Source organism: Eulemur rufifrons, chromosome 6 (genome assembly GCF_041146395.1).
Source record: "Eulemur rufifrons isolate Redbay chromosome 6, OSU_ERuf_1, whole genome shotgun sequence".
Classification (NCBI taxonomy): domain Eukaryota; kingdom Metazoa; phylum Chordata; class Mammalia; order Primates; family Lemuridae; genus Eulemur; species Eulemur rufifrons.
In genome coordinates, this window is record NC_090988.1 from 95,265,764 (window position 1) to 95,285,220 (window position 19,457).

General features: G+C 60.9%; 1 protein-coding gene across 1 annotated transcript; it reads right to left on the reverse strand.

Moving 5' to 3' along the window:
• Nucleotides 1-595: 595 nt before the first annotated feature.
• SYT7 (synaptotagmin 7) lies at nucleotides 596-19,211 on the reverse strand. The gene is made up of 6 exons (XM_069470099.1): nucleotides 18,553-19,211; nucleotides 9,693-9,828; nucleotides 5,756-6,026; nucleotides 2,351-2,520; nucleotides 1,887-2,001; nucleotides 596-1,380 (listed from the first exon to the last, which is right to left on the reverse strand). The coding sequence occupies exons 1-6, from the start codon at nucleotides 19,053-19,055 to the stop codon at nucleotides 1,016-1,018; spliced, it is 1,560 nt and encodes a 519-aa protein (XP_069326200.1). The 5' UTR covers nucleotides 19,056-19,211; the 3' UTR covers nucleotides 596-1,015.
• Between the last annotated feature and the right edge of the window lie 246 nt (nucleotides 19,212-19,457).

The window sequence follows — 19,457 nt, forward strand, 5'->3', positions numbered from 1 at the left end:
AGCTGACCTCCTTATTCCCCTCTGTCTGAGGGACGCCTCACCTCAGCTGCCTTCCTTGTGGGTGCCCGGGTCCCCCGCTCCCTCTTCCCCCTCCCATGGCAATTCCCTGGGTGAACTATGCTCTCCCCTTACTCACTCCTGGCACCTACCCTTGCCCCGCCTGCCTGCTCACTGGTTCCATGCACCGCTCCTGGGCAAACGGCCAGGCCTGAATGAACACACACGTCCTCAGTAGGAACCTTTCAAAAGTAACTCTTAGTATAACACTAGCTAACATATACGGCCCAAGTATTATGCTGAACGTCGCAGCTGTGTTATCTTATTTAACCCTCCCAGCACACGGGGAGGTTAGGACTGCCCTACTCTCGTTTTGAGAGGAGGAAAGGAGGCTCAGAGAGGTCACCGCTGTCAAGAGGTGGGGCTGGGACCTGGACCAAGGCAGTGCGACTCCCGAGCCCACACTCTCAACCCTAAACTGCAAATAAACACAGGAAGAGACATTTCAAAGTGGAAAAATGGAAGGGTTTATGTCACAGAATTACATCCTGGAAAAAGTCAACGTATAAATTTGGTTACTGTGTGTTAAGAGGAGGTTACTTTCTACAAGACTGCCCACATATTTCAGGCAATTCTTACACCACCCTGTGACATTCTGCAGGGTCACTGTCAGTAGCTCCATTCTACAGATGAGAGCACTGAAGCTTGCAGGGGCCGAGCGACTCGCCCAGGGTTGTGCTGCTGTTCATTGGCAGATGAGGTGGGAACTGACGTCAGCGTCTCTGGAGTCTGACTGCTGCTCTCAGTGTCCTCCCCGCCCTCCCCTCCCCCCCTCGCCCGCCCTGTGCACGTGGGACCCCGGGCAGCACCGTGCGAAGGTCATTACCCTGTCTCAGAGTCCTACCCAGAAAACCTTCCTCTGAGATCAGGCCATTTCTCTCCCACTTCCTTCTTTCCCTGCTCTTCCAGCAGTCTGTCCTGAGCTGGCCAACCCACACGAGGACACTCAGGGAGGGTCTCAACCAATCCCCTCATTTTTAGATGAAGAAATGGAGGGCCAACAAGGGAAGGGACTGACCCTGCCCTCTCCTGGTGCCCACCCCCTCCGCCTGCTGCTTCTTTTAAGGAAGGGACCGTCGCTGGGCACCAGCTGTGTGCGCCACACCGCCTGCCTCGCCCCTACCTTGCCGATGACGTCGTTGCGGCTGAGCCTGTCCTTGTCCATAACGGTGATGATGATGGTCGTCTCCCTCAGCTTTTCCGTGGGGATATCAAAGGCAAAGGACTCGTTGAAGATGGGGTTCAGGTTCCTCTTCATCGTCACCGTCTTCTTTTTCTCCACCCGCTTGTCCTTGTACATCAGCCACACCTTCACGTAGGGGTCTGGGGGCGGTAGGGGAAGGGTCAGAGGGATGGCGGGTGGGGGCCTCCAGGTGGGGAAGCCGAGGCAGGAGGGGCTGTGCGCTTTGCCTGGAGGGCGAGAAAAGGCCCAGCAAGCACACGAGGGATCTGAAGGAGTCAGCGGGCAGACCTCAGCCACCGCCTGGTGCCTTCCCGTTCACACGCACGGGGAAACCAAGCCCCAGACAGGCCAGGTCTTGCCCGAAGTCACAGACCAGTAGCGTCAGAGCTGGGGCTAGAACCCACGTCTTCCCGCCACAATGTTCCCCCTCTTCCTGATTCTGGGAAAGACAGTCCACATGAGGCCAGCCCTGACGGTGCCCCAAAGGGGCCACCAAGGTGTCCAGGGTGGAGCTGGGACTGGAGGTGGGGCTTTGAGGGTCGGGTGAGAGTCACGGCACAGGCCCTGCTGTCCGCATCCAGTGTAACCCTAGTGTCCCCAGGACCTCCCCAGCCCGCCTGTCCTCCGCCGCGAGGAGCCCCAGCACCTGATGTGCCCCCGATGTCCATGGCTTTGAGGTTCCGGGCTTTGATGATGTTCACGATGATGGAGTTGGCAGAGGGGTTGTAGCAGAGAGACAAGAGCAGCTCCCCTCGGCTCCCCTGGGGGGACAACAGGAGGGGTGTGGGGAATGGCTGGAGAGCTCTCTGGTTGTCCCAACTGCCACCAGACCCCCTCTGCCCTGATCTGGGAGCTTACCCATCCCCTCTGTCTGTCACCTCTGTCACACTGCCTCCCCTCATCTGGCAGGTCTGCACACTGTCCCCCCTCCCAGGGCTCTGGTTCCCGGAACAGACCGCCAGGTTCTTTCTCACAGATCAGGTGAGGCCCCGAGCGCCAGGTGCCAGCGCTCAGGCTGCTGGTGGGAGCTCTGCTCCCTTGGGGCCCGCCCATCCCACCTCCCCACAGCCTGAGCCCCCTCCAGCCAAGGCCCCACAGTGAGGTCCTTACACTCCCATCGCTGCATGGCTTCAGATCCTTCCAGAAGGTCTGCATCTGGGTCAGGTCCACCTTGTTGAGGGGGATGGACACCTCCCCGATGGGGTCGTTGCGGCTAAAGCGGTCATAGTCCAGGACTTGGAGGTAGAGGACCCTCTGCACCACCTTCTCATAGGGAAAACCTGGGGGATGGACGAGTGCCAGTGAAGAGGGAACAAGGGGACCACGCAGGGCCCGGAAGGCAGGCAGGCCCGTGAGGAGGCACAGGCCCTCTGCCCTCCCCCTGCCGCCCCACCTAGGCCAGCAGGCAACACCTGGCTGCAGTTAGACCTGACTGGGGAGCTAGCAAGAGCTATTGTTGTCTCATGGGAATCTCTCAACAATTCTCCAAGGTGGATGGTATCTTGTCCATTTTACAGATGAGGAAACTGAGGCCCAGTGGCTTGCCCAAAGTCCAACGGCTAACAAAGAGCAGAACTGGGATCACCCACTCACTCATTCACCTGTGTCCTTCTCGGTGGCTGGGTAGTGGCCCCTCGCTCTCCGGGCAGCCGCTACCTACTACACTGAGGCAGCCTGGGCAAGTGGCTCCACCTGGGTGGCCGCAGCTGCCAGAACGCAAGCCCCAGGGGCCCTCAGGGCACAGGGAACGGCCAAGGCATCACTCAGGAGAGGACAGGTATCCTGTGCCACCCTCCCTCCTCCCCTCCTTCCAGTGCATCAGTCTGTCCTTCCGTTCTCCCTCCCGCAGCTGTCCCCTTCTCACTGCCGCCTCCCTCGTCCAAGCCACTGGCACCTCTTGCCTAGACAGCCGCAAGCGCCTCCGAATGCCCTCCCCACTTCCACGCTGTCCTGCGGCCCATTCTCAACACAGCAGCCAGAGTGACCTTTTAAAAATAGAAATCACATCATCGTACTCTCCTGCCTAAAGCCGCTCAATGGTTCCCAGTGCACTCAGAATAAAAGCCGGACACCCCTACCTTGGCTTCCAGTCCTCCCACAGTCTGGCCCGGCTGTCCTCTCCCTGCCTGTCTTGTGACCGCTCTTCGCTCAGTGGCTGGTTCTAGCCCCCTCGGCCTCCGCACTGGTCCTGCCACAGCCTCGGGGCCTGGCACACGCTGGCCTCCACCACACCCCTCCCGGCTGTCCTCATCCTCAGGTCCCAGCTCTCTTTTCTGACGTCCCAGGGGCAGTGTCAGATCCCCTGCTACATGCTCTAGCTCTTTCCTTTCGCAACGCGTGTCACGAGCTGCAACAGCGATTTCTGCATCTGTTTCCTTGGTTATTGCCTGGCTCTCCCAGTAGGCCAGGAGTTCCAGGAAGGCATCTCTGTTATCAACCTCTGGATCCCAGCATCTAACACCGTTTTTGGCACGTAGTAGGCACTCGATAAACATTTGTTAAGTGAATAAATAATTGAACGGGTGAATAAATGCCAGTGAGCTGCCCGGTGGAGGCGCAGGAACATGCTCAGGTGAAGCGGGAGCTAAGCGGGGATGAGGGGGCTGCGAGGGTCGGGGAGGGAGCCAGCGCAGGGTCTGGAGCCGTGAGGTGGGGCTGGCCTGGGAGGAGCAGGGGATCCTGACCCCAGGCTGAGAGGACACCCAACACCTCTGCTGACTGGTGGCGCAGAGGAAGGAAAGGAAGAGCTCCAGCGCATTCTAGCACCTTCACCCAGAGGGGGTGGAAGCACAGAGAACGAGATGAAACAGGAGACCCTTTGAATTCGTTCAGGGTCCCTTTCCTTACATTAAGGGAAGCTGTGTGTTACTCATCTCAGAGTTCCCCAGGGACCTTGCTCAGGTGACCCCTAGCATCTGTTCAGGTGAAATGCATGAGGACAAGTGTTCTGGGAATGTTGGGGGCTCCAAGAGGTCTCAGCACCCAAGTCAGCACTCTTTAAAACCAGAGGAGGCAGGCTCCAATCTGGCAAACTCCTACTCATCCACCAGAACCCATCTTGAATGGCCCCTCTTCTGGGAAATTTTCTTCAGCACCACCAAGGTGAGCTCACACTGGGCTCCCACAGCTCCTGTCATGCTGTGCATGGCGTAATTATCTGCACAAGTCCTCCATTGCACCAGGGATGCCTTGAGGGCCGTAACAGTGACTCATTCTTTTCTGCTTTCCCACTACCCAGGAGAGTGCCCAGCTCACAGCTGATGCTGGGTACATGACTGCGGAAGGGATCAGTGAATTGGGGCTCTGCCCATAAACCTCACCCCACCAGCTGGCTACACACACCTCGAGACAGCCCAGCCCGCTCGCTGGTTGTGCTGTCTCTGAACTGGCCTCCACACTGACCTGGGGGGCCAGAGTCTAGCAACACGCGGGCATCTGCTGCTCATCCTCAGTGACTTACTCGTGGGTGAGCAGGCTGTCACCTTGCAGAAGGGGTGGGATGCCCAGTGGCTGAGACAGAAGATGGGGAAAGGTCCCCAGGGGCGCACACTGAAGGTTCTGGAAAGCAGGGCTCCAGGCAGTTGGATTAGGGCTTGACTCTCACTGGCTGAACCAGGCTTTCAGGAAAGGCTTATGGCTTCTCTAAGCGGGGTCCTAGCACCCAAAGGCCCTGGGATAGAAATTGCTCCCTAATCACACGCCCAGCTTCCTGGTTACCTTGAATCCTCAGAGATAAGAGAGAAAGGTGGGGCCTTCGAAGAGGGCTTGCAGGAGAGAAAGGACATTTGTCTCAGCCGCCTGCAACAAGGTTCAGAGCGATTGTTCCTATCTCGTGCAGGGCAGGGTCAGCAACAGATGGAGTGTGTTTTTTAACAACCTGGTATCAAGCATTTTCTAGGTGTCAGATACTGCTCTAAGTGCTTTTACAACTTACTAATTTGTTTAATCCTCATTTTATTATTATCTCTATTTTATAAATGAGGAAACCAAGGCAGAGAGAGGTTCAGGAACTCATCCAACATCACACAGCTAGTAAGTGGCAGAGCTGGGATTTGAACCCAGGCAGCCTGGGCCACAACCTGTGCTCATAACACTACACTGTGGGTGCTCCACCTCTGAATCCCATGGGTGCCTCCCTCCCTCCCTCCCTCCCTCCCTGGCCTCCGTAAGAGGAGCCCTGTGTCTGGGCTGAAACGCCAGGCGGTGGCCGTGATGCCGGCTCTACTGGGCTCCTGTGACCTGCTCTCAGCTCAACACAAAGTGCATCAGGTTAACCGGCCCAACATACCTGCCTGTGTGGGTGTGTACAGGCATGGATGTGTGTGTGTGTGTGTGTGTGTGTGTGTGTCTGTACACGTGCACACATGCATCCCTGCTTGCATGTGTGCCTGTATGTTTGTGTACCTGCAGGTGCATGTATCACGTGTCTGTGCATGTGGCCACATGTGTGTGGTTGGGTGGGGGAGGCTGGACGGCAAGAGTGACCACGGGTGGGGAGGGTGGCGCCAGCCTCACCTTCAAAGAGGAAGGTCTCGTTCCAGTGGGGGTTCAGGTTCTTCCGCTTCACCTTGGTCTCCAGCTTGTGCTTCTTGTCTGGCAGCAGGTAGATCTTGACAAAGGGGTCGCTGGTGCCGCTGAAGTCCTTGGCCGGCAGCTCCTGGGCCTTCATGATCTTCACGGTGAGCGTGGACTCCTGGAAATTGTAGCCAACGCTGAACTGGATCCGGCCCAGGTTCTCTCGGCTGCAGCCCTCGTGGGCCTCGTCTTCCTCAGAGCCTGGGGAGAGCTGGGGACGGGGGAGAGGCCATCAGGGCTGGGGGGGACTCTGCTGTCCCCAGTCCCCCACTGCAGCCCAGCACAGGTGAGAGGCCTCCCCGTGCCGAGGCAAGTCCAGCTGCTTAGAGCTTCCCTCTCCTTCTGGTCACAGTGTGGGGCTTTGCAGGCCAGTGGGGGTGGTCCGTCCCACATTCACCTCCAGCGGGAGATGCTCAGGCCGAGGGCAAGTGCCTGGACCAAGGTCTCCCAGGGAGGGGGCAGAGCGGGACAGCCCTATGTCATGAACCCCAGAGCAGTACATGGCACCCCACTTCCCAGCCTCTCCTTGCAACCCTGGGTCTGCCCCGGTCCCCAGCTCCAGCATGGGCTGCCTCGGCCTCCCGGGCCCCAGCTGCCACTGCCCCCTCCCACGGCGCTGCAGGGCCCACTGTGGGGCACACCTACACAGTCCTGGGCTACACAACAGATGCGGGAGGTCGCTCACATCTCAAAAGAATTTACTGCAACATTTCTTTGGAAAGTGACTCTCTGGGGTGCTGAGAATGATGTGATTTATAAAATGAGAGAGGCAAGTTTTCAGGAGCAACGTCTATTTGTGTAAGGCAGACCGCCAGGGATGAGAAAAATACAGATTCCCCAGGCTGTGTCCCCAGGCAGTCTGACCACATGGGGCTGGTGGGGGTGTGGGCATCAGCACTATTTAAAAAAGGCATTTCAGGTGACCATATTGCCCACGGGGGCTGAGGACTGCTGGAAAGGAGCGCACGTGGGCTGACCCAGCAATGGACGGTCACACAGAGGGTGGGATGCGTGTCACATTCCCATCTTGACATTGAAAAACAGGAAGCGGTTGGGAAAGGCAAGGCAGCTGTCACCACCCTCCAGCTGAGGAGAATGGCTCAGAGAGGTTCAGTCACATGCCCAAGATTGCACAGCGGTGTGACACTCTCTGCCTTAAAAGCCTGCGCCTTCCGCCCGAGCAGGCCCACCCCAGGGCAAGGGTGAGATTCCCCCACCAGCTGGCAAGGACTCAGCCACGCCAGGTGAAAAGCATCCAAGTCACACTCACAATAAATAGTAACTACAGGCCTGGCAGGCCGCCTGCGGCACCAGGCCCTGCCCCGTGCCACATGCTGTGCCCTCATTTACTCCTTACGACACCCCAGTGAGGCAGACACTCCCGTGTTCCAGTTGTGGTTGGGAGCACCGAGAGGTTAGGTGACTGGCCTCAAGTCACCTGTGACTGAACGGCCAGTCGGAACTGAACCCCAGCTGGTGCCGGGCAATCCCTTCCGCCTGCCCCTGGCTCTCGCACTCAGATCGGGGGCTGGGGCTTCGCCCTGGTCCTGCCTGGTGTGTGGATTGGCTGGGCGGCCTATCCATGCCACCCAGCAAGTCCCCCAGGCCCACCGAGAACGTGGCTTCCCTGTCCAGAGCCTGCTCCCCCGCTCCTTCCCTCTGCTCACAGCAGCGCGCTCTCTCTGGACCTGCTTCGGCATCTGCAGCAAGGGGACCGTGGGGCCTACCGCACGGGGTCCTGGGAGGGTTAAGTAGGTCCCCGTCCCTTCCACGTCCTGCTCTGCGTGGCACAGAGAGCCCGGGGTGCGGCAGAGTAGGCAGTGTCAGCAAAGACCACCGGCCCCTCCGCCTTCATTCTGAAGTTGAGGTGGAGTCGCTGGTGACTGGAGCCCAGGTGGCCCCAGCCCCACTTGAGGTCCCTCTGGTCACTTGGTGCTTGGCTCCCAATCATGGTGGCCCGGGGGAGGCCTGGGCTGGCCAGGTGGGCTTCACCTGGGAAGGAGGCAGCGGCTCTCCCAGCCTTCCTGAGCCACAGCCCCAAGCCCTAATTATCCAGCCAGGGCAGTGGGCAGAGCCAGCTCCAAGACAACCAGGCCGTCCACCCCTGCCACAGCCCGGCGAGGGCTGCCTGGCCCCAGCCCCAGGGGAAGTCGGCCTCAACAGGCAGCGAGCGGCCCGTGTGCCAGGGCAGGAGTGCCCCTCAGATGGGTGTGGCCCGGCCTCTTGTCGGACACTCCCGCCTCTCAGTCCCTTCTCTGGCCACCTCCGGGTTTCCTGACTCCCAGCTTCCATAGCCCCGGGCTTGGAGATCAGGACAGGCTGAGGTCACATCGGACTTATTCTGCCCTGCTTATCTTATCATCGCCATAAATGTCAATGACCCGGCTCTGGCACAGGGCTGGGCAATTAGACTGCTTTTCCACCTCTGAGCATCCACCGAGCACACGAGAGGGACATGGGGTTGGCATTTCCTTCCGCCCCTCCCTGGGGGCAGCCAGGGCAAGGCCAGCTGGCGAAAGGGCCTTCTGGGAACCTGTAACGATTTCGGGCTGTGACAGAGGCAGGGTGGGCTGTGGCCATGGCCCATCCAGAGCGCAGCATGGCTAGGGCCACCCTACCTGGGCGGGGAGATGGAAGGAGGGCAGGGGAGGGCCAGGCATGCAGGCGTCTGAGGGTGGCAAGGAGGGGAGAGGCAGGGAGGCCCAGGCAGCCAGCTCTGGGATGGGGAAAATCTGATGCTCTAATCCAGATCCAAGGGAAATGCAGACCCCCGGGCCCCGCCTAGAGCCCGCTGAATGGGAACCTGCACTTTAACAAGGTTCCCCAGTGACTCGAGTGCACACAGCAAGTTGAGAACCCCCAGGCTAGAAGCAGCAGCGGATGGGCGGCTGGGGCTGGCTGGAACCCTCCCTGGCAGCGGGTGGGGGTGGGCGGCCACAGGGGCCTCAGGGAGGGTGTGGGCTGCGGTGCCAGGGCAGTGGGTGAGGGTCTGAGAACCCCCAGGCCCTCTTCCCTTTCTCTACAGGAGGGAAGGGGACCAAGATGCCTTGTCGGAGGTCATGTCCAGTAAGAGCAAAGCAGGTGTTGGGTTCCCAGCCTCACGCCGCCCTCTCTGAGCTTTCCGAGGACTTCTAAGCTGCCAGACCCTTAACTGATTCCTGCCTGCAAATCACCAGGGTTTCCTCCCCCTGCAGCTGTGGCCCCTCTAGGGGCTCTTTGGAAGGTCCAGGTGGGGCCCTCACTGCCGCCCCCTGGGCGCCATGGGAACCATGACCTCTGCCTGGGTGAAATAGCCTAGGACGAGGGTCCCCCAGGTGGGGCATGGGTGTGGGCAGGAACGCCCCAGCACAGTTGTCCCCTCACAGGAGTCAGGGCCCGTGGGCTCCTGCCTGCCTGTTCTCTTGGGGCCTCCGAGCAACGGGGAGCAGGGCAGGTTGCTGGCATGGAGATGTGAGGCTCTGCCCCAGACTCCACTCAAGAAAATGCTGCTCTGGGGGAGGGGATGCCTTCTGCCCTCAGTCTTCTGCGCCCCAGCCTCTCCGTCTAGGATCGTAAGAGTGTCTTGCATGAGGAGGTTTCCTTAGGCCCCTTCTCACTACAGAAAGGGATCAAAGGAGGACAGGCATTCCTGTTCTCACTCGACAAATGAGGAAACTGAGGCACAGAGACAATGTTCTGGAGAAAGAGCTGGGCAAAGAACCCAAGCCTTGCACACTCAGTCACCAAGTGCCGAGTGTCACCACACTGGGCCTGGCTCTCCAGGCCACATTTGACCCTCGTGGGCACTCCTGTACTGGTCCCGGCTGGCACTCGCGCCCCTCCCGCTGCCACGGCCTCCCAGCCCAGCCCCTCCAGGGTGGGGCTGCCCGCTTCTCACCATGAGCATCTCGCTGGTGAGGGAGTTGACGAGGTCCGAGACGGAGGAGTGCGGCTCGGTCCGGCGGTCGGACTCATCGTGGGGTGTCTGGCCCGGCACTGGGGCTGTGCTCACCGCCTTCCCTCCTGCAGGCAACCTGGGGGTGAGGAGTCCGAATGAGCCCAGGCCGGAGGTGGGCTGGGCTGGGCACCCCGGCCTGGGGAGCGGCAGGACCTTCTCTGAGGACCCCAGTGGCTGCCACCCCCTGGGGCCGGCAGGAGTGGCACTCTTGTCCACGGGAGGCCTGGTTTTTCCTGGAGACCAGCGCTCGGCCCATCCTCCTTGCAGCCTCCGCCCCTGGGGACTCTGGCTTAACTACCCCTGTGGGGGCTGTTTTGGGGGTGCTCTCATGCTTCCTGCTCCCCAGAAGCTCCACCCCCCGTTACTGGCTTGCCCCCTCCCCAGAGGCCTGCTTTGTCCTGGCTGCCCTCGCCTGGGAGGAGGCTCATCGCAGAGGCCCTGTGTGGCGTGGCGTCTCCAGGTGCCGCTCCGCGTCACTACCCTTTGCAAACAGCCCAGAGCGTCTGTCCCCCAGGCCCCGCCTGTGTTTGCTCTTCCCACCCTCCAGACTCAAGACTGACCAGGTGGGGCCAGGCCCACTGTCCACACAGGTCTGTTCCCAGCAGGACTGTCTACGATGGCAGAAGTGTTCTGTATCTGTGCTGTCCAGTGCAGTAGCCACGAGTTGCATGTGGCTACTGAGCATTTGCAACGTGGCCAGTGCGACGGAGAGCTAACTTTTCATGTATTTAATGCAAACTCATTTAGGTTTACAGCCCCAGATGGGACAGGACAAGCCTACACCCTCACTCCCCTGTCCCCACCCTTCCCCACTCTGAGGACCGCACATCTGAGAAGGCTCTCACCCAGGGTCAGAGAAAGACGGGCACCACGGAGAAGCCCTGTCTGCACCCGACTCCATGCCGTTCCCAAGATGCTGGGCTCTCTGGCCCAGGGCTGGGTGGTGAGCCCAGGCTCCATCCACCTGGGGCTCAGGAAGGGGACACTAAACGCCTGCCCAGGGACCAGGCTGGAACGTCCCATGAGGAGGAAGAGAGGTGGGGGTAGGCAGCAAGGAGGACACGGGGGACTGCAGCATGAGGCTCAGGACAGGCTAAAACAGAACAGCTTTGAGAGCACAGAGCCACAGACTCGGAGCCACACAGGCTGGACACAAGCCACAGCCCTCCGGCACGGACCCGCCGCCAGCACACAGGCAGCCACCACAGGCACAGACATGCACGGAATATGCCAGGCCCTGGAGAGGAGACTCCCGGAGCCCACAGCGGGGCATGCACACACGGACACACAGAGGCGTGCGTGCACACACTCGTACAAATGCACACGAGCCCCACAGACACCCCGAGGAGTGGGGAGGGATGGCACGGGCAACGGGCAGGTCGACCAGGGCAGTGCGATGACACACATACAGCACGGGCACACTCAGATCCCGAGAAGAAACACATTCGGGGAGACCCAGGCATGCCACGCATGTGCGCAAATGGGGACAGACTGGAACAGAAAAAGCAGGGAGCGGTTTCAGGGCCAGACACCCTGATGATCTGATAAACAATACACCTGCTGGGAAAACCTGGCCCTGCCTCAACAACACGGAAACGCCCACCCCGCCCCGCAGCACACACACCCCTTCCCAGAGGCGCGGACCTGGCACCACGCGTACCGGAGCACACGCGCAGCCACACACCCCGGACACACACACACACACACACACACGTGTGGACATGTGTTCACGTAGACAGGCACGGGGAGGGAGAGGAGCCGAAACAGCTGGAGAGGTAAAGTCAGGTTAGAGAGAGGGCGGGTTGGAGGGGAGCTTGAGGTTGACTGCTGGAGGTATGAGAAAGTCGCAGTTATTTTGGCCACGCCGCAGCGTCGGCACGGCTGCCAAGCAGCCTGGGAAAGACGGTCAGCGCCACTGAAGCTGTCGGAGGTCACGGGACAGAGAGACAGAGGCGAAAGGCACAGAGAGAGGCAGAGGCCGAGGCCGAGGGGCCATCACCGGCCCGGGGCAGCCTGTGAGGAGCAGATGGGAGGAGACAGAGGGAGAGAGGGGCTGAGAAAGGTTAGTCGGAGACGTGAGAGGCTGCCGGGTGGACAAGGGGACAGGAGGAGCGAGCGGCCAGAGAGGAGGCGGGGACACACACCGTGACAGAGGAACATGGTGGCTTCAGGGCAAGGAGAGCGATGGGGGTGGCCTGGTCCCCGCCCTGCCCCGCCCCCCACTCGGGGTGGGGGTGGGCCACGGTGGAAACCATTTGGATCCCAAGGAGCAATGGAGGGGGGATGGCAGACAGCACGGGTGGGCTGGGTGCGGGCGGGATGGCTGAGGGTGGAATGGCACGGGAGCGCATGGGAGCCAGGACCACCTGGGCCGCCCTCCCCCCAGGGCCCACAGGCACTCTGCAGGACGGGGGCTTCAGGGCCACCAAGAATCATGGAGGCTGAGACGGTGACCCACCCGCCTGCCTCCCGTTGCTTGCTGGACACACTCCCGCCTCGCTCAGGACCTGGAGTGGCCACTCCTCTGCACAGGTCCCTATCTCCCACGAGCCTGCTGCTAACAGACCAAGGGGACGGAACGTCCTCCCCAGTGACAGCCAAGGGGTCAGCTGGAGTGTAGGGTGAGGCTGCGGGCAGCAGGGCAGGCCCTGGGTTTAGAGGGAAAAGCTGACAGGGAGGGGACAGCTGGCCCAAGGCCACTACTCCAAGGTCTAAGGATCCAGGCACCCAGAGTGGCGGAGCCCTAACGTGCCTGGTGCCTGGTGGGTGGTTCTGACGCTAAGCTTCGCCATGGGGAGAGTCTGCTGGGAGGGGGACACTCGATTCCGGACACCCCATGAGAAATGAGTTTCCAGGATGGGTGGCATGAGCAGGTGGGAATGGCATGTGTCCACTCGGAAAGTGAGGCGCGGGGTCGGGGGTCGAGGGCCCGTGGCCTCCACCTCCACACCCACCTTTCCTGGGAAGGCAGGGGACAAGCTGATGTAATGATCAGATGGGGGTGTTAAGATATGGAGGGAGAGCCAAGTGACTGGGAGGTAAAAATAGGCAGTGGTGACAATGGAGCCATTAATTAACACATGGGTGATGTGAAATCTCGTTTCCAGCCTGCATCTGCTCCCTCACACTTCACACCTTTCAGGACTAGGGCCTCAGGTTCTTGCCCCACCCGCTACATCTCTTGCCTGCAGCCCCCCACCTCCCCCTGCCCTGCGGCACCTGCCCAGGACCTTGTCGCAGCTCCTGCAGGGCCCAGGTGGGTTGGGGGTGCAGACTCTGCTCCTCCTGTACCCCCAGACGTGGACTCAGGGCCTGACGCCATCTGTGCCACCGAGTGAAAGAATTGGTTCCACTCTCCGGGGACTTCCAGCTTTGCCCACCATAGACATGCAGCGGTGGACTCGGGACGGGAGTAAAGTGAGAGGGCTGGTCTCCAGAAGCCACCAGAGGGACAGGCCAGTCAGCTTTCTAACCCTTCCCCCACCCACAGCCCCTGGCAGCAGACTGGGACAGTCCCTTCCTGCCCCTGAGGGCCAATTCAGGAGCCTCAGGGTCACTTGTCCAAGCAGTCCCTGCCCAGCTTATAGGATCTGACAAGTGCCCCAGCCCCAGGGCCCGCTGTCCTCATTAGATGCTTAGTATGTCTGAGCCGGAACGGCCATTCCTTAGAGGTCACCCTGTCCAGTCCTTCCTTGGACAGATGAGGAAGCAGAGGCCCAGAGAGGGCTGCGACCTGCCTGAGATTGTGGAGCGAGGCTCTGGCAGAACCAGAGCTAGAAGGCAGGCGTCGTGGCCGCCGGGCTGCATGCTCTCCTGCAGGCCTTAGGTCTGACGGGAAGCAGACCCGAGCGAGGTGACAAGCCCCCTCCCATCCTGCGGGCTACAGGAGTGTGGTCGGCCTAGCCTAAGGCCAGGTGGGGTGAGGTGGCTACATCAGGCGCCGGATGTCTTCACCCTTGTGATGACCTCCGACCCTTCCCCTTCCCCATGAGCAGTGCCCCACCTCCTTCCTGAGACAGGGGACAGGAGGAGACACTTCCCTCCCTGAATTCCTGCTGGCCGAGGCCATGGCAGCGTAAATGCCCAGTGCTCTGCTCGGCCCATGCTGTGGCCACACAGGCCACTCCCGGTTTCCAGGGCCCTGAGGGCCAGCAGTGCTGCCTCGGAGGCTCTCGGCCCCTACCCTGGTGCCCCAGAGTCAGGGGCTGCCCTTCTGGTTCCTCCTGGTCACCAGACCTCTCCCATGTCGCAGACCCTCCCACCAAGGGCTCCTCTTCCATCAGCCGAGCAGCCCAAGGGACCTCCAGGCAAGAGGGAGGTTGAGGGGGCGGGGATGAGGGAGGCCAGGCAGGCGCCCCTTCCCTGACATCCCCCCCGCCCACCAACCGCCAGAGAAACAGGGATTTCTGGGGCGGTGGGGACAGACATGAGAGATGGAGAGGGCAGCGAGGGAGCCAAGCGGGAAGATGGGGCAGAAAAGGCTGGCTTGCTCCGGGCCAGGGCAAGCATGCCAGGGAGCAGGCTTGATCCAGAATGGTCCCAGGATGGCCACAAGTGGCCTCAGACCCAAGGGACATCCCCGAGGTGGCCTTGTGTGAGGGCACCAGCTGGGGAGGAGGCTCGCTGTCCCGCTCCAGCACCCGCTGAAGGCACCACCGCCTCGTCCAGCAGCCGGGCCGGTCAAGGCAGGCGGCCTCTCCGCGCCTCCTTCTCTGCTGCTGCTGCCGCCGCCGCAGGCCCTCTCTCCTGTGCTCGTACCTCTTGTCCCCCTGAGCGCTCTGGTTCTGCTGGGTTCCTGGGTTTTGCAGGTCAGGGATATTGGCAAAGTCATCCTGTTCCGAAAGCCCTAAGACCAAGGATAGCACCACCATCCGGCCTTCCCTGCCCGGGGTGGGCAGCCCACCAGCCGGGGTGAAATGAGGAGGCCCCACAGGCAGGGGCAGGGGGTGGGGAAGGAGAGAGAAAGAGAAAGAGACAGAGACAGAGACAAAGAGAGAGAAGAAAAAAGCGTAAGAAACTGGCCCTGCAGGAAAGAAACCAAACTTTAGCACTGTCAACAGTGGCAGAGCAGAGTGGGTGGAGGCAGGGAGGGAGGGGGTGGTGGGAGGCATCTAAGGCCTGAAACCCGGCTGTCTCCACCAAGAGCAAGATTCTCTGGAGCAAACCAGGAAGGGGCTGGGCAGAGGTCTGCGGGGTCAGCCTGTGACTGGGACAGTCCCAAGGAACACGCGTGGGGAAGGCTGGGGGAATGAGGCACAGGCTCTGGGACACGGCAGATTTCCAAAGGCTAATTCATCCCCTGCTGAACTTGCTCTGACCAGCTGGGCCACGGGGAGAAGAGGGAGGGGCTCTGTAGCCCTCTTGCACGGGCACTGAGCAGGCAGGTTTGGGCTCCCAGCTGGGAGGGTCTGATAAAGTTTTGAAATCCAATGGGCACTGCACCCTGTGCTTGTGGAAGACCTTCATAGACAACTCTGGGTCATGGTCAACCAGATGTCCTTGAAGCCCGGACAGGGAGGGTCTAGGAGCTCCCTCCGCCAGGCTCCCGCATATACAAGGCCATCAGAGGAGAATGAAAGTCCCTTCTGTGTATGGTGTCCCAGCCATAATGGGCCATCTCCTGTGTCCTCCTTCCTGGAGATCCAGAGAATGACCACCAAGGCCCCTGGGTCCAGTTCAAGGGCAGCAGTGCAGAAGGCACCAAGGCACAAAGGCGGAAAGTGCAGGCACTTGCAGGGTCTGGAGAAGTCCCGGCAGGGCTGCATGGAGCTGTGCCTGTGGTGGGAGGTGGTGCTCGGAGGGAGGACGGTCAAGGCAGACGAGGACGAGGCAAAAGTCTCCTGCAGCGGATGTGTGGGCAGCAGCGTGGGCCCCGAGGTCAAGATGCCACACCTTTAGCATGGGGCATTCTCAGAGGATCACTGGGCAACTGCCCAGGAGCTTTGTGGGGTCACTTGCATTTCCCAGGGAGGAAAAGGGAGTGTCGGTGGCCTGCTGCCCCTCAAAACCATCAGAGTCCGTGAGTGTTTTCTGGGGGCTTTGTGCAGCTCGTACAGCGCTGGGTCTCTCATCAGAACAAAAGGCGAGGGATTCTCAGACCAGGCAGGCACAAAAGCACGTCTCAAGATGGGCCAAGGGACAGATGGTGGGGCTGACAGAATGTTCCGGAAAGGAGAGGATCCTGGGATAGGAAGTCTACCATTCCAACCATCATGAAGGCAGGCAAGGTTTAGAGAGGAAGAACTTGCTGCGGTTATTTCTCTGAGAGGCTGTCAAAAGGGAACTCACACAGGAGCATGGCGAGGATGGTGTCTGAGCTGCCGGACGGGGGCACAGGGTCCCCAAGAATCGGGCACACCACTGGGGTCCGAGTGGGGAGCTCAGAGGCTGCAGCGCTATTCTGTGTCTTTGCACCTCTGTCCTGGGCACAGTTACTCCAAGCCCACACTTGCGCTGGCATCTAACTTTTGGGAAACAACTCCCCCCTTCCATCAGCATAAATCCTGGTTTTCCTGTTCTCTGCCCATCGGTACTGTTTCAGAGTTGGTAAAATTCCATTTGGCTGCCTGGGAGCTGGTTGTGCTGAGGGAAGGCGAACCCAGTGAAAACAACATGTTTTTCCCTGGTTAATGCAGTTTTCAGATACTCCTTTTGCTCTTCTTAAAAACAGAATGGCTCCTCTGCAAAATACCCACGTTGTCACTCTCTCCAGCTCTGCAGACCGCAAGGGCGAGAGTCGGGGGAGAAGCTGGTGGGGTGGGGTCTCACCTACCGGGCAGGAGGGATGTGCCTTCTCTACAAAGGAAGGGTAGGGCCGCGGGGGGCCTAGAGGACCCTCTCAACGCGGCTCTCCAGTGTGGCCACCAGCGCTTGGGGCAAGGGCAGAGACTCACAAGTGTGGCAGCTAAATTGTAAGGCAGGTGTCAGCAAAGGATGGCCCACACGCTAAGAATGGTTGTTACATTTTTAAAGGGTTGTTTAAAAATGGAGATCACATGGAAGTCACGTGTCCCACAAAGCCGAAGCTACTTATTATCTGGCCCTTTCCAGGAAAAGTCTGCCGACCCCTGCTGCCAGGGACTTTGGTGGAGATGGTGGGGGTTGGGGTGAGCTCTGGAGGGGGCTGGCAGCTGGGGGGCACGAGTGCTGCCGCGGGGAGCAGAAGCGTGGGCCAGAGGATGCTGGTGCATGAGGGACACTCATCAAATCCTGGTTGACTAGGAAGGCGGTAGGCAAGCAAGAGTTGGCACCCAGGCTCCACCTGCAGCTGGGGAGGGCCGGGGGATGCCTCTGGCCCAGTCTGAGGGCTGCCAGGATGGGAAGCAGGGAGGAGACTGTGCCAAGAGCAGCCTGAGGTCAGGAGAAGCAGAGGGGTACAGGGGCCCCTGGCTCTCAGTTCTGTTCACGCCACGGTAGAACCAATTCCCTAGCTTCTTCTGGATCCACAGCAGGGCCACAGCCTCTGTCCCAAAACAAACTGCCACCTGGAGGACAGGAGGCTGTGCTAGGCATCGTGTCCAGCTGGATTCCTGAGGGTCCTTGGTGGGGCAGAGCCCCAGGGGGTACGCTGCTCCGAACTGCCAAGGAGAGTCACAGGCAGTGTGTCCCACTGGGCCGGGGCCCTCGCACAGGTGTGGGAAGCTGGTATGGTAGGTCCCCTTCTGGTGGGGCGCCTCTCCCGGGGCAGCACTCCCGTCTTCCCTGGAGGCTCCACTGAGGTCTCAGCTGTAGAGGCAGGTGCGCCTTCAGAGCCCCTACGTCTTGCCAACGAGCCGGACCTCGGCCTTCCCCTTCCCCTTCCCCTTCCCCTTCCCTTTCTCCGCTCCCAGGTTTGGAGTGCTGGCCTCCTGCTCCGTGAGAATTGCCCAGTTAAACCTGGGCTACGGGAATAACCCCCAGGGCCAGGAAGCAAGTTTGTATTAGGCTGGGGGTGGGTGACACCAGAGACTTCAGCCCAGACCTGTCTTGGGCTCTGAGAGCGAGAACAGATGCCCAGAGGGATGCCGGGGAGGGGGCGCCTGGGTAGGGCTCCTCCTGGTGAAGGCAGGGGCAGGGGGGTGAGTGGCCAGGGGGATTGGTTAGGGTCAGACTCTGACGGTGCGTTGTCACTTCTCAGACCTGCACACTTGAAAGAAAACTCTGATTTAGAAATAACATTTTCTAAGGGTTTAGGGGACATCTCAGGTTTGTCCTCAGCATGGGTCATTACGGGCAGGAGCTGGAGGACAGGTGGCTACAGAAGGTCAGAGAGACGGGGTGGGGGCAGGGCTGATGGCAGGGACAGGGACAGGGGAAGTGAGAGGGTAGGAGGAACAGAGTCGGGTTTCAGGGAAGAAGTAAATGGAGAGGAGGAGGTGCCCTGGAGAGGGAGTGAAAGGGATGGGTTTGGGGGAGGGGAAGGAGAGAGGCCGCGGGAGCACCGGGCAGGGATGCCAAGAGCAGCCAGGGCCTGGCCCGGGAGAGGAGAGGTTGCAGGGACTTCAGCCGTGTGGTCTATTCTCCACGTAACTCTGGGCGGTGGGCGTGGGGTGGGTGGGGAAGGGGGCTGACTTTCTCGGAGCCCTGGAGGCACCGAGGGGGACCTGGGGTCCTCAGAGGGGAGTGACTCAGAATCCTTCCATGGGGGGGCTTCAGGCACAAGCCACAAGAGGCTGAAGAGGGGGCAGCCAGAGTCTGCTTGGCCCCCTGCCAAGGAGATGGAGAGCCAAGAGGCTGGCACGGCCAGCTGCTCCCAAGGAGCTCTAGGGGGAGAAGGCTGGGTCGGGGAGGTGGGGGCCGGCCGCTCAAGGGGAGGACTTACAGGAAGGATTTCATGTCCAAGCCTCGGTTTCGAATCTGCCCCACCACGTGGTCCCAGCTGCCCGGGTTGGAGCGGCTGCGGCCCCCGGCCGCCCGGTACTTGGAGCCGGCCGAGGTGCCCTGCCGAGCCTGGCCCCGGCCGTGGGCCCGGGGGTTGGGGCCCGGCGCCGAGCCCGTGTGGGCCTGCAGCTGGCCCAGGCTCTGGCTGGTGGTGGGCTGGCTGGGCTGCCGGCCCCGCTGGTGCTGGCTCAGCGGCTGCTGCAGGCTCTGCTGCCGCATCAGGGTGCGGGGTCGCTGGCATTTCGGCTCTCCCGTGGAGCTGGGGATAGACTCAAGGGTAGTGGTCGTGGACAGGGTGGAGTCCTCGAAACTTGGGGCAGGTGAAGGAGAGGAGAGAAAGGAGAAGCAGGTGAAGGGATCACAGTGGAGGAGAAAGAAGCCGAGCGCCAGGACGAGGAGGCCCCAGTGCAGGTTGCGCTCTGCCGGACCTCGCCAGGCCTCCATCGGAGTTGTCGCTGCTGCCGTCGCTGCTACCGCCTCTTTCAGGAGGCCGCGAAGCCCACCCTGAGGCCCCCGGGCTGGCCCTGCCCACCCTGCCCCCTGGCCCTGGCTCAGCTAGTGCCCAATACCTCCTGTCTGGGCCGACCTCTCTGCAGGTCTGAGTGGGCCGCGAGCGCCGGCGGCTGCGTGGTGAAGGCGGGTCCCCGGGGCCCTGCAGCTGCCTGTAAGGCTGGAACGGGAGGCGGGGGGAGCTGCTGCCGCCCCTCCCGCTGTCTCGCTGGGGGCTCCGGCAAAGTCTGCCTCTGTGTTCTAAGGACTCCTGTCCTTTGGAGACAGGAGGAATCCAGGCCAGTGCCGGGCTGGCCTAGTAATCTCGGCAAGGCTGGGGAAGCCAGCAATTCTCAC

Coding starts and splice junctions, on each gene's coding strand:
- SYT7 (XM_069470099.1), bottom strand. CDS start 19,055: ATGGAGGCCTGGCGAGGTCCGGCAGAGCGCAACCTGCACTGGGGCCTC. Junction 6,027..9,692: donor TCACCAGCGAGATGCTCATG/GTGAGAAGCGGG, acceptor CCCCGTCCCCAG/CTCTCCCCAGGCTCTGAGGA. Junction 1,381..1,886: donor GGACATCGGGGGCACATCAG/GTGCTGGGGCTC, acceptor TACCGCCCCCAG/ACCCCTACGTGAAGGTGTGG.